Genomic DNA, 12,026 nt, shown 5'->3' with positions numbered 1-12,026 from the left:
GGAAGTGGCGCGATAGGCGACCCCTTCGTCGGCTGCTGAGGCGGCGGAAGCTTCGAAGGGGTTGGGGGGGTCGTGCACCCCTCTTCCTCCTCCCCATAACGCGCCCCAAAGGACGCCTTGTTTCCTCTGGCGAGGAGATAGGCTCTCACGGAACCTTCCACTCCACCTCCTTGTTTCCTACTCGGACATTGCAGGGCGGAGCACAGCCGACTGGAGGAACTCTTCCCTGGACCATAGATATAGAAAACGGCTTAACACATAATTGCATTTCCCAGCAGAAATGGGGCGGCACCCCACTTTACCCGCTTCACCCCTGAAACAATGGTAAATGAGAGGGATTATCCAAGCGGGAGGACCCGATCAACGTCGCTGAGCAAAGGGCTTCCCTTTCACGGCTCTACATTTCTATCTCTATGGTTCCGGAAGTGGGCCTGCCCTTACTCGGCTATGACTTCAACCCGTTAGAGAGCCTTCTAGAGAACGGCCCCCGCCTCCGCCGGAAGTCGTTTCGCTTCGGTGGGAGGGTCTTATATGCAGGCCGTGGCGCCGGTTCTACTTCCTTTTCCGGCCACAGCAGGAGAGAGAAGCAGGCGCCGCAGCCATGGTGGGTCCGAGGGGGGGGGACCGGGAATCCGCCGCCATCCGCCGCGGGGGGAGCGCCGGGAGCGGGACGGGGGGGTTCCGCGGGGAGGGTGCAAAACGGGCTCCGCTTTCGGGGAGCTATTAAGGGCGGGGGGGGATCTTCCCGGTGGGCGAAGGAAGGAGTTCCCCAGATTCGCCCCCAAGCATGGAGACGGGCGAAGCGCTGCACCCGGGGAACTCCTGCCTGCGTGAAGCTGCGAGCCTCACAACGAGCCTGCTAGGCAGGCCAGTCGTGTGATGATCAGCCCCCCCCCCATTGGGAATAATAATAATAATAATAATAATTTATTATTTGTACCCCGCCCATCTGGCTGGGTTTCCCCAGCCACTCTGGGCGGCTTCCACAGAAACCAAAAAATACTAAAATATCATACATTAAAAGCTTCCCTGAACAGGGCTGCCTTAAGATGTCTTCTGAATGTCAGGTAGTTGTCCATCACCTTGACATCCGATGGGAGGGCATTCCACAGGGCGGGCGCCACCACCGAAAAGGCCCTCTGCCTGGTTCCCTGTAGCTTCGCTTCTCGCAATGAGGGAACCGCCAGAAGGCCCTCGGCGCTGGACCTCAGTGTCTGGGCAGAACGATGGGGGTGGAGACGCTCCTTCAGGTATACTGGGCCGTTTAGGGCTTTCAAGGTCAGTACCAGCACTTTGAATTGTGCTCGGAAACGTACTGGGAGCCAATGTAGGTCTTTCAAGACCGGTGTTATATGGTCTCGGCGGCCGCTCCCAGTCACCAGTCTGGCTGCCGCATTCTGGATTAGTTGTAGTTTCCGAGTCACCTTCAAAGGTAGCCCCTCGTAGAGCGCATGGCAGTAGTCCAAGCGGGAGATCACCAGAGCATGCACCACTCTGGCGATACAGTTCGCGGGCAGATAGGGTCTCATCCTGCGTACCAGATGGAGCTGGTAGACAGCTGCCCTGGACACACAGTTGACCTGCACCTCCATGGACAGCTGAGAGTTCAAAATGACTCCCAGGCTGCACACCTGGTCCTTCATAGATGCCCCATTCAGGAGCAGGGAATCCTCCACACCCGCCCATCCCCTGTCCCCCAAAACAGTACTCCTGTCTTGTCAGGATTCAACTTCAATCCATTAGCCGCCATCCATCCTCCAACCAGGCACTCACACAGGACTTTCACCGCCTTCACTGGTTCTGATTTGAAAGAAAGGTAGAGCTGGGTATCATCTGCATATTGATGGACACCCAGTCCAAACCCCATGATGATCTCTCCCAGCGGCTTCATATAGAAATGGGGGCGAATGGGCCGCTGAGCCTGAGAGGGGGCCTGGCCGAGTTCTGTGGGGGGCTTCCTTCGGGGGCAGCCTCCTTGATCCTGGCAGGCGCTGCCCCTCGAGGAGCCTCAATCGCACAGCCCACTTCAGCTCCCTTCGCTAATAATAATATTAAATTTTATTTACACCCGGGGCATAGCCGGGCTCAGGGCGGCTAACAGCAATAAAATCACAGTAAAAACATAATGGGAAAAGAGGGGGGGAACCATTTTAAAATGCAGTGGTACCTAAGGTTACATACGCTTCAGGTTACAGACTCCGCTAACCCAGAAATAGTGCTTCAGGTTAAGAACTTTGCTTCAGGATGAGAACAGAAATTGTGCTCCGGCAGCAGCAGGAGGCCCCATTAGCTTAAGTGGTGCTTCAGGTTAAGAACAGATTCAAGTTAAGTACGGACCTCCAGAAGGAATTAAGTACTTAACCTGAGGTACCACTGTACAGGTTAAAAGGCAATTTAAAACGCAGCCTCATTTTAAAGTAGCTGATAAATCAAGACCGTAAGGGGAGGGAAACATAAGGGTCAGACCGAGTCTGAGGGTTTGCTGAGGGCAAACGGGCCTGGCAGGTTCCTAGTCCTCAAGTCGCTCCAGATGCTTTTGGCGACAGCCCTGCGAGGGAGGCGGGAACCGCCGTGCTGCGGCTCAGCTTTGCAGAGAGGGAGATGGGGGACATTTGTGGGCAGGGGCTTCATCTGGGGTCAAGCCCTCTGGGGCTTACTGGTTGCAAGCTCATACTCTAATAATAACAACAGTAATGATACTTTTATTGTTTATAGCCTGCCCATCTGGTTGGGTGGCTCCAGCAACCATCAGGCTAGACTTCCTCATAGGTGGTAGTGAGGCTGAAACAGTGCAAATCCATGTGGCAGCTGCTATTATTATCATTACAGTATATTTATATACCACCCTAGACCCACAGGTCTCAGGGCGGTTCAGAGTAGTATGTTCTGTCTCTGCAGTCAGAGGCAGCGATGTTTCTGGGAACCGCAGAAGAATTTATTATTATTATTATTACTATTACTTCTAGGTTTCCCTTTTGGGCCGCTGGGAGAAGTGGGATTCTGGATTCTGAGGCTGGAAATGGGCAACTTGTGGCTCATCTCAGCCTCAGTTTCTCCATCTGTGAAATGGAGGCCTGAAATTGTTTACACCTGCAAACATGTATTTCCCCAGCTTCACTTTCTACACACACTCAGTGCGCAGGAAGCCTGGTTTTAAGTCATTCTTAGGGGTCTGAGCCCTCCAAGCTTTCAGTGTCAATGGGGGAGACTGTTTCTTTTGCAGAGCTGCCAGGATTTGTTGCCCTTTCCAGAGTCTCAATAAATCTTTGCTTCTCTCCTCCTCCCCAAGTCGCTCGTCATCCCCGAGAAGTTCCAGCACATCCTGCGAGTCCTCAACACCAACATCGACGGGCGGCGAAAGATCGCCTTTGCCATCACCGCCATCAAGGTCCGTAATGGGGCAGTTGTTGCGTGTTTCCTCCAGTTAATCGTAGAATTATAGAGCGGGAAGGGACCCCATGGGTCATCTAGTCCAGCCCACCCCCTGCAATGCCGCTCTCACAGCAGTTGTGACGTTTGAGGCAGCAGCGGCCATTGGGGGACCTGCAATGGTCAGTAAATGACATGGTGTCCCTTCGCCTTTACTTAACCCCTGTGTAGGAACCAAGTCGCATTCTCAGGGGAAAAGTGGGCCTCTGTGACCAGGGTTGGGTTTGTGATTCTGCGAAAGCAGCGGGCCTCCTTTCTCCCTCTCATCAAACTAGCTCAAGGCCGAGCTCTTCCTGCACAAATGCACTCAATGCGTCTGCAAAAAAAATTATTTGCACAGTTGTTCCCTAGCACGGTCTTGAGTAAGCAGATTCGGTTAACTACTTCTGTGCTCTCTGTCGCATCCCTTCGTGTGGCCTTTTCTCTGAGTGTCTCTTTGGTCCTGCTCCCCTGATCCTCCCCTCTCCTTGCTTGCAGGGGGTGGGCAGGCGTTATGCCCACGTGGTGCTGAGGAAGGCGGACATCGACCTGACCAAGAGGGCTGGAGAGCTCACCGAAGATGAGGTGAGTATGTGGATGTGTGTCCTTGCAGAAAGCCTGGAGGGTGGAGTTTTCATTGTTGTTGGGATAAATCTTAGTGTCTTCTCTCTCTCTTTGGTACTCCTGTCTCCCGAACCTGAAATATAAAACAGGGTTTTAAATATATGTGTACCTTGATCTTCTTTATTTTACTTAACACAATATGATTGTTATTGTTTACTTGGGTTTTTGTCCGTTGTAGTTATTATACAATCGATCTGATGTTTAGGATTGATTCAGAACACATCTGTGACGCTCTTTTTTTTTTATAATCATATTTATTAAAATTTAACAGAATAGAAAAGATAAAAAAGATAAAGAAAAGAAAGAAAAAGAGAGACTAGCTTAGACCCTTCTTTTCATAACCTTCTTTCTGGGACTTCCTCCTTCCCCTCCCGACTGTATTCCCCTTTCCCTAAGTTGGTTCCACAAGTTCTCATCCCCAAATTTAAGCCTAATATATATTACTCATAAACCAATTTAAATTTACACAATCTTAACATCACTCCTCGTCTTATAATAAAACAAAATTTTCCCCCAAGATCAGCTCTCATTCCTTCCACGAGTTCCCCCTTTCTAAAAAAGGAAAAAACGAAAACATATAAGATCAAAGTTATAAAGAATATAAGATAGAATATATAGAAAAGTTCAAAAAATTGGTTACAAAGCCTTTGGATTCTAGGGTTCCCCCTCCCTTCCCCGGTTTTGATTCCCCATGTCCATTTGTCTGTATGTTGTCGGCCTGGAGACACATCTGTGACGCTCTTGGCTCTCTCCCTCGCAGGTGGAGCGTGTCATCACCATAATGCAAAACCCTCGTCAGTACAAGATCCCTGACTGGTTCCTGAACAGGCAGAAGGACGTCAAGGACGGGAAGTATAGCCAGGTGAGAGCCAGGGGGATGGCAAGAAGCGAAAGGCCTGCCTCCTCTGAGGGGCAGCTGGTGGGCCGTCAATTTGAAACCTTGCCAGAGAGAAATCCATGGGACAGTGGCGACGGTTGGACTTGAAAAGCTGAGAGGGGAGGAGAGCCTATTCAGACTGAGAGTTTGACCCACAAACGTTGATAGCTTTGGCTACCAGAAGACTGGACAGATTTGTAGTGAAGGCCATTTCCGCACTTCCTCCCTGCTCAGAGGCAGTGATCCTCCTGCATGCTATCTGCTAGGAATCTCAGGAGCTACTCTTCAGCTTGGATCCTGCTTGCAAGAGTCCCTTAACAGGGATCTGGTTAGCTGCTGAGAGTCCAGAAGGGTCCCTTCTGGCCTGGTTCAACCTCAGGGCTCTTCCTAGGACCTTATGGTTTGTAAAATCTGCAAAAGGGACTCAAGAAGTGGGCATGAAATTGTCTCACAAGTTCAGCAGGGGCTAGGACCAGGCGCGGTTGCCCAGACCTCTTCCTACACTGAGAGCCAGTGTGGTGTAGTGGTTAAGAGCAGTGGACTCATACTCTGGGGTGCCGGGTTCGCGTCTCCGCTCCTCCACATGCAGCTGCTGGGTGACCTTGGGCCAGTCACACTTCTCTGAAGTCTCTCAGCCCCACTCACCCCACAGAGGGTTTGTTGTGGGGGAGGAAGGGAAAGGAGAATGTGAGACGCTTTGAGACTCCTTAGGGTAGTGATAAAGCGGGATATCAAGTCCAAACTCTTCTCCCATGCGAGCCCCAAAGGCCATGCTAGGTGGACATCTGCCTCCCGGGCTGGCGGCTGTGTATCCTCTGCCCCATGGATGCAGGGCTTCTGTTCTGAGAAGGGAACTGCCCCATTGCCAACCCCTTTCCTCTGCCCCAACAGGTCTTGGCCAACGGGCTGGACAACAAGCTCCGCGAGGACCTGGAGCGGCTGAAGAAGATCCGGGCGCATCGGGGCCTGCGCCACTTCTGGGGGTGAGTAGCCGAGAGGGAGGGGGCTAGGAAGAGGGTGTCTGTGTGGGTTCAAGCAGCAGCGAGCAGGTGTTGGGGGCAGAGGGGCGACACTGGGAGGATAAGAAAGCTTCCTGGGTGGCAAATTCCCTGCCTGTTGATATCTGGCAGGCCGCTCACTGTACTCATTGGTAGGTTGAGAAATTGGGTCATGAGGGCTGAGCTGGGGGGGGGCATGCCTGTCATCTCTCTCCTCCCCCCACCTTGCTGATACCCCACACTTTTCTTCTCTCCCCACCCCCAGCCTACGTGTCCGTGGCCAGCACACCAAGACCACCGGCCGTCGTGGCAGAACCGTGGGCGTCTCAAAGAAGAAGTAAATCTTTTCCCGTGCAGATAATAATAAAAAAGAGTTTTCTCAATGCTCCTGCCTCCTCCTTTGTCTCGGGGGGGGGGGCTGGACAGTGGGTTTCCCATCTCTGCACATTTCCTGGCAAAGGAGGGAGGGGGGTCTTGGCTAGCCCAGGGGCCTCAGAGGGCACAGCATCAGTGCTCAGGGACAGCGGCAGAATGTACGTGAGCAGGGATCCCTCTTTTGGGGGGAAGATGTTCCAGTAAATAAAATAATTAAAAAACACCTGATTAAAAGCAGCACTGCCAGGGACTGGGAGAATCCCTTACAAGGAAAGTCTAAATAGCTTGGGGAATTTTTAGCCAGGAGACGGAAGGATAAAGTTTTATAAGGTCACGTGCACCCAATTTAAAGCACTTGACTGTGCCCAAGGAATCCTGGGAACTGGTTTGCCCCCCCCTCAGGGTTGCAGTTCCCAGCACCTCAACAAACTATAGTTCCCAGGGTTCTTTGGAGAGAGGCTGTGTGCTCCAAAATGCATGGGGTGGGTCTGACTCGCAGCTGAGGGTAAGTTTGGCGCTTGCTTCTTTCCCCCCTCTAGGAAAACAGGGTCAAGAATAGAAACTAAAATGGTTTGCCCTTTTGCTGGCACTGTGGGTTAAACCACAGAGCCTAGGATTTGCCAATCAGAAGGTCGGTGGTTCATATGCCCACGACGGGGATATGAGCGCCCATTACTCGGGCCCTGCTCCTGCCAACCTGGCAGTTCGAAAGCATGTCAAATTGCAAGTAGATAAATAGGTACCACTCCAGCGGGAAGGTAAACGGCGTTTCTGTGCGCTGCTCTGGTTCGCCAGAAGTGGATTAGTCATGCTGGCCACATGACCCGGAAGCTGTATGCCGGCTCCCTCGGCCAGTAAAGCAAGATGAGCACTGCAACTCCAGAGTCGGCCACGACTGGACCTAATGGTCAGGGGTCCCTTTACCTTTTACACCAGTACAGTATATGTAATTTTTATTAAATTTTCTAAACGACATTTAAACAACCTTAAATCAATGTCCTCCCTTCTCTTTCGGTGGTTTACTTCAGTGTTTCCCAACCGGTGTTCCGCGGCACACTAGTGTGCCGCAAGACGTTGCCTGGTGTGCCGTGGGAGGGAGGCGGGCGAGGCGGACGGCGAGAGGCGGGGCGGCGGCGGTGGGGAGAGGCTGCCCAGCGCGGGGCTCTCGCCGTCTGCCTGCCTGGCTGCCTGCGAGCTCGGCGCGAGTCCAGAGGGAAGGGACAAGTTCCTTCCTCCGCCGGGCTCCCCGCAGCCACCGCCAGCCTTGCGCCCTAGCGCGCGCGCGCCCCCCGCCGCCACTGCGGCTGCGCTCCACTCACTGCAGGAGGAGCAGCCGCTGCAGCAGTGCCGACGCCGCCACCAACGCCTGGCCGGCACGGGCAGCCTCCGCACCCCGACGCGCCGCCGGGCCTCGCCGCGCCCTGCGCTCCCCAAAAACCTCCGAGAGGAAGCCGGTGGGCGGGCGAGGCCCGGCTAAGCCTCTCGCCAGCGGGTTAAGGGGCTTTCGGTTTTAAAAGGATTAGCTTGGGAAGGGGCGGGGGGGCTGCTCGCCGGCAAGCGCCTGCTCCGCGTTTCCAAAGGCGCTCGCCATCCGAGGGACACGGAGCGCTTGCAAGGAACGGGCTCCGTGGAGCAGGTTAGGAAGAGATCCCTTCCCTGGCAGGCCGCCGGCTTCGCCAGCTGTTTCCCATTCACGATCAGGAGGAACTTCAGGCTGCTTTCAGCTTTGGTAGAGGGAATCTAAGCAAGGGGATGGAGCCGGTGCCCTGAGGAAAGGCGGCAGCATTGGGTTTGTTTTTAGTTTAGAGAAAAGGCAAGCAAGAGGCGACAGGAGAGAAGCCTGCAAAACTAAGGCATGGCAAGGAGAGAGTGGACAGAGAGGAAAGTTTTTATCCCTCTCTCTGTACAATATAACTCGTGGGCATCCAGTGAAGCTGAACGTTGGAACAGTGGCGTAGCGTGGGGGGTGCCAAGGGTGCCGGCCGCACCGGGTGCAACATGGGGGGGGCGCGCTCGCACTCGGGTGCTAAAATCCACGGGTTAGGGGGCGCAAATTACTTGCCTTGCCCCGGGTGCTGACAACCCACGCTACACCACTGCCCCCCCCCAAGCTTGGAGGTTCCCCGGCGCCGACCCGCAGGTTTGACCCCCTTCTCACACCTGTTTGCGCTCCTTGCACGGAATGGGGCGGATGGGGAGGAACGGGGCTCGCCGCTGCCTCCGCTCGCCCTCCCCCCCTCCACTGGCAGTCCCGCGATTCTTGGCTTTTTGGCGGTTGGCACAGAAGGAAGGCAAGGGGGAGGGGAAAAAATTGAAACTTACACTTTCGTGCGTCCCTCCCGGCGTGACGCTGCGCGCTGACGTCACGGGGCTGTAATGGTGGTGTGCCTCGAGATTTTTTTCATGAAACAAGTGTGCCTTTGCCCAAAAAAGGTTGGGAAACACTGGTTTACTTTACATAGCATATATCCCTGCATATTTTACATGAACTAAACCATTCAGTATTCCATTATTGCATCCACCAAAACTTATTTACGCTGTTGAATTTATCTTAATGCTACCAGCGTTTTTAAATGAACACAATTTTTACCCATTGTCAGGTGGCAGTGGTGGTTGCTCGTGAGTTAGCAGGCAGGACTCTGACCTGTCTTTTACAGGTCTTATTTTGGTGCAAAACTATTTACCGTGCAGAACCCCAAAGTTCATGCCTGCCTCAATCCAGGAGTGGCTCTTTCTGGTTTTTACCCCAACATAAGAACTTCGTCACCCCCAGCCACTTTCTTCCTTGCATTTTACCCCTCTGCGCAAGGTGGGCGACCGAAGATGCGTGTTTCCCTCCTGGCAAGGTGCGGTGCTGGGGCTCCCAGCAACATCCCCCCCCCTCCAATCCCTCTTCCCCACTGGAGGCTTGGCTTTCCCCACCACAGGAAAAGGAACTGCTTCGCAAGATCTTTGGGGCCTCCCTGTATCCCAGCAGCCTCTCTGCCTCCCTTCCCTGTTCCGATGACACTCCCCTGACACCCGTATATTCAGTAAACGTTTTCCAGGCTTCTTTAAACGTGCATCCTTGCTCTCATTCTATAAATTAAGTCTGCAAGCTGCACATATTTCATCAGTTTAAGTTTCCATTCTTCTTTGGTTGGGACCTCATTTTACTTCTTTGGGCTCACAAGACACAGGCCCCCCCGGTAGTGGCGTACATGAATAGCCTTTTTTGACACCTGGGGATTTCCCTTTGAATTATCTCCAACAAAAATAACACTGGGGTTTGTTTTTTTTGAAAATGAACTTTTAAACATGTTTTTTATGATACAGTGGTACATTGGTTGTCAAATGTTATCCATTCCGGAAGTTCTGAAACATTCGACAACCGGGGTGCAATGGGCAGGTGGCAAATTCTATAGAGAAAATTGAAAAACGCCTCGGAAGTAGTTTGATTTCTAAGGTGTGTTTGGAAATGGAAGCATTTACTTCCAGGTTTTGGGCATTCAAAAACCGAAATGTTCAATAACCGAGGCACCACTGTATATCATTTCCCAATACTCTCTTACCCTTTTACAAGTCCCATCACATATGATAAAATGTACCCTCAACTTCATTACATCTCCAGCACTTCTCTGATTCAGACTTACACATTTTAGCAAGTCTGCTCAGAGTTAAATACCATCAGGAAATCATTTTCATTAGTTCTCCTTCGAAGAATTACATGCTGTGTACTTCAAATCGCTCTTCCACAGATTTTCCCAGAGGCTCAGATTAATTGTGGTGATCACACAGGGTCCCCAGACGTTTGACGGTCTATTGACCCTGTGCCACCACTGTGATTGCTTTCTTCGCTGCCACCAACCCGTTTCTCCTAACGGGTACACACAGAGTCCAGACAGCTGTCAACATTAACAAATGTTGTTGTTTGTTGTTGTTTAGTCGTTTAGTCGTGTCCGACTCTTCGTGACCCCCATGGACCAGAGCACGCCAGGCACTTCTGTCCTCCACTGCCTCCCGCAGTTTGATCAAACTCATGCTAGTAGATTCAAGAACACCATCCAACCATCTCATTCTCTGTCGTCCCCTTCTCCTTGTGCCCTCCATCTTTCCCAACATCAGGGTCTTTTCCAGGGAGTCCTCTCTTCTCATGAGGTGGCCAAAGTATTGGAGCCTCAGCTTCACGATCTGTCCTTCCAGTGAGCACTCAGGGCTGATTTCCTTCAGAATGGAGAGGTTTGATCTTCTTGCAGTCCATGGGACTCTCAAGAGTCTCCTCCAGCACCATAATTCAAAAGCATCAATTCTTCGGCGATCAGCCTTCTTTATGGTCCAGCTCTCACTTCCATACATCACTACTGGGAAAACCATGGCTTTTACTATACGGACCTTTGTTGGCAAGGTGATGTCTCTCATTAACAAATAATCAAGTTTATTTATAGGCATGAACAAGCTTATGGTTACAGTTAATTTTTCTTGGCAGTTTCTTAATCTTAGTTCCTTAACTGTCCTATGCGTTCCTAACAACTTCAAACTGATTATTCCAACTATCTATCAGACTCCACCTAACAATTCCTCTCACTCACTCACAACACAACTGGACCAACCCACAGACTTAACCTCCCTCTTCCCTCTTCAACTCCCAACTCTCAACTGAAGTCCACACAGCTCCACTCTCACTCCTCCTCTCTCTGGCCAATCACATCACACTCATTTAACCCTTTCCTTATGACCCACCTAGGAGGCAAACGCCACTATTATTATTATTATTAATAATAATAATTATCATTTATATCCTTTCTCTATTGCCAGTGTGTCATAGAAGCTTTAACAAGCTCATCTTTTGTTTCCCAATCTAACAACAGTTTGTACATTATAGATAATATTTTTCTTTGTTTTGTAAAAGGTCTTTTTCAAATGGTGAGCTTTGGTCCAAAAAATGTTTTCCTGTCTGTTTTAAACATTTCATATAGTTGATGATATTGTAGCCAAGTCAGAACTCTACTCTCAAACTGTTAAGTTATTAAGCTGAATCTCTGTCAGGGCTCCGATAGATGCTTAATTTATGTATGACTTGTAACCATTACGCTGAAGACAGACCATAGGCACAGGCTCTCCAGGGCCCGGGCAGCCCCCACATCCCCCCAATGGAGGGGCTGGGCACCCAAAGCTTTTGTGCCAGGGCCATGCATGGCCCGGTGGGGGCATGAGTGCCCGATGTCACTGCTCGCTGATGTCAGATGCACATGCCCCGCAGCATGCACAACCCCAGACACCTGGTGCCAGGGCTAAGCCAGCGGGCCTGAGACTAGGAGTAAAAGAATTCTGTCTGTACTTGGATGTTTCCTGTAATTTCCTTCCATTCTCTGGACCAGACTTGGGACTCCTGCGCACTTGGAAGCTGCGTGTTACTCTGCCACAAAGGGGCCAAGTGCTATGGGCGCAGGCTGGTCCCACCTCATAACCACAACAGGATTTGGTTAGGGGGGTTTCCCCCATGGGTTGTGGGTGACTGAAGAGGCTCCCTTTAACCTTTAGAGATGATTCCTGCAATGGTTGTTTAAGTCCAGTTTAGAAGCTGGGTGTTCCAGTCCAGGCACAGGAACCTGTTAGGATCGTCCTACTCTCGTGTAGGCATTCCTGACTGGCATGTTCTCTCCCTCCTGATTGATCAGGAGCTTCAGAAGCTTTCTCCAACCCGAACATCACAGCAACTGATGCCTTGGAGACATCATCCGCAGTTTGCGTAACAAACTCAGAAG

The 12,026-nt window shown here is 51.6% G+C and overlaps 1 protein-coding gene and 1 long non-coding RNA gene across 2 annotated transcripts; one reads left to right on the top strand and one right to left on the bottom strand.

Moving 5' to 3' along the window:
* The first annotated feature begins 398 nt into the window (after positions 1–398).
* Positions 399–6,290, top strand: RPS18 (ribosomal protein S18). The gene is given in 7 exon segments (XM_082211456.1): positions 399–507; positions 510–604; positions 3,290–3,388; positions 3,907–3,993; positions 4,793–4,894; positions 5,801–5,892; positions 6,173–6,290. Coding segments are annotated over 7 exon segments (645 nt in total). The 5' UTR covers positions 399–413; the 3' UTR covers positions 6,249–6,290.
* Positions 6,291–10,677: 4,387 nt separating this feature from the next.
* Positions 10,678–11,998, bottom strand: LOC309525854. Its single transcript, XR_014216549.1, has 2 exons — positions 11,963–11,998; positions 10,678–11,927 (listed from the first exon to the last, which is right to left on the bottom strand). It is a non-coding gene; the product is annotated as an uncharacterized lncRNA (long non-coding RNA).
* Positions 11,999–12,026: the final 28 nt, after the last annotated feature.

This window comes from Podarcis vaucheri, assembly GCF_965113315.1.
Source record: "Podarcis vaucheri genome assembly, chromosome: 2".
Lineage (NCBI taxonomy): Eukaryota > Metazoa > Chordata > Lepidosauria > Squamata > Lacertidae > Podarcis > Podarcis vaucheri.
This window is presented reverse-complemented; position numbering and strand designations above follow the sequence as displayed.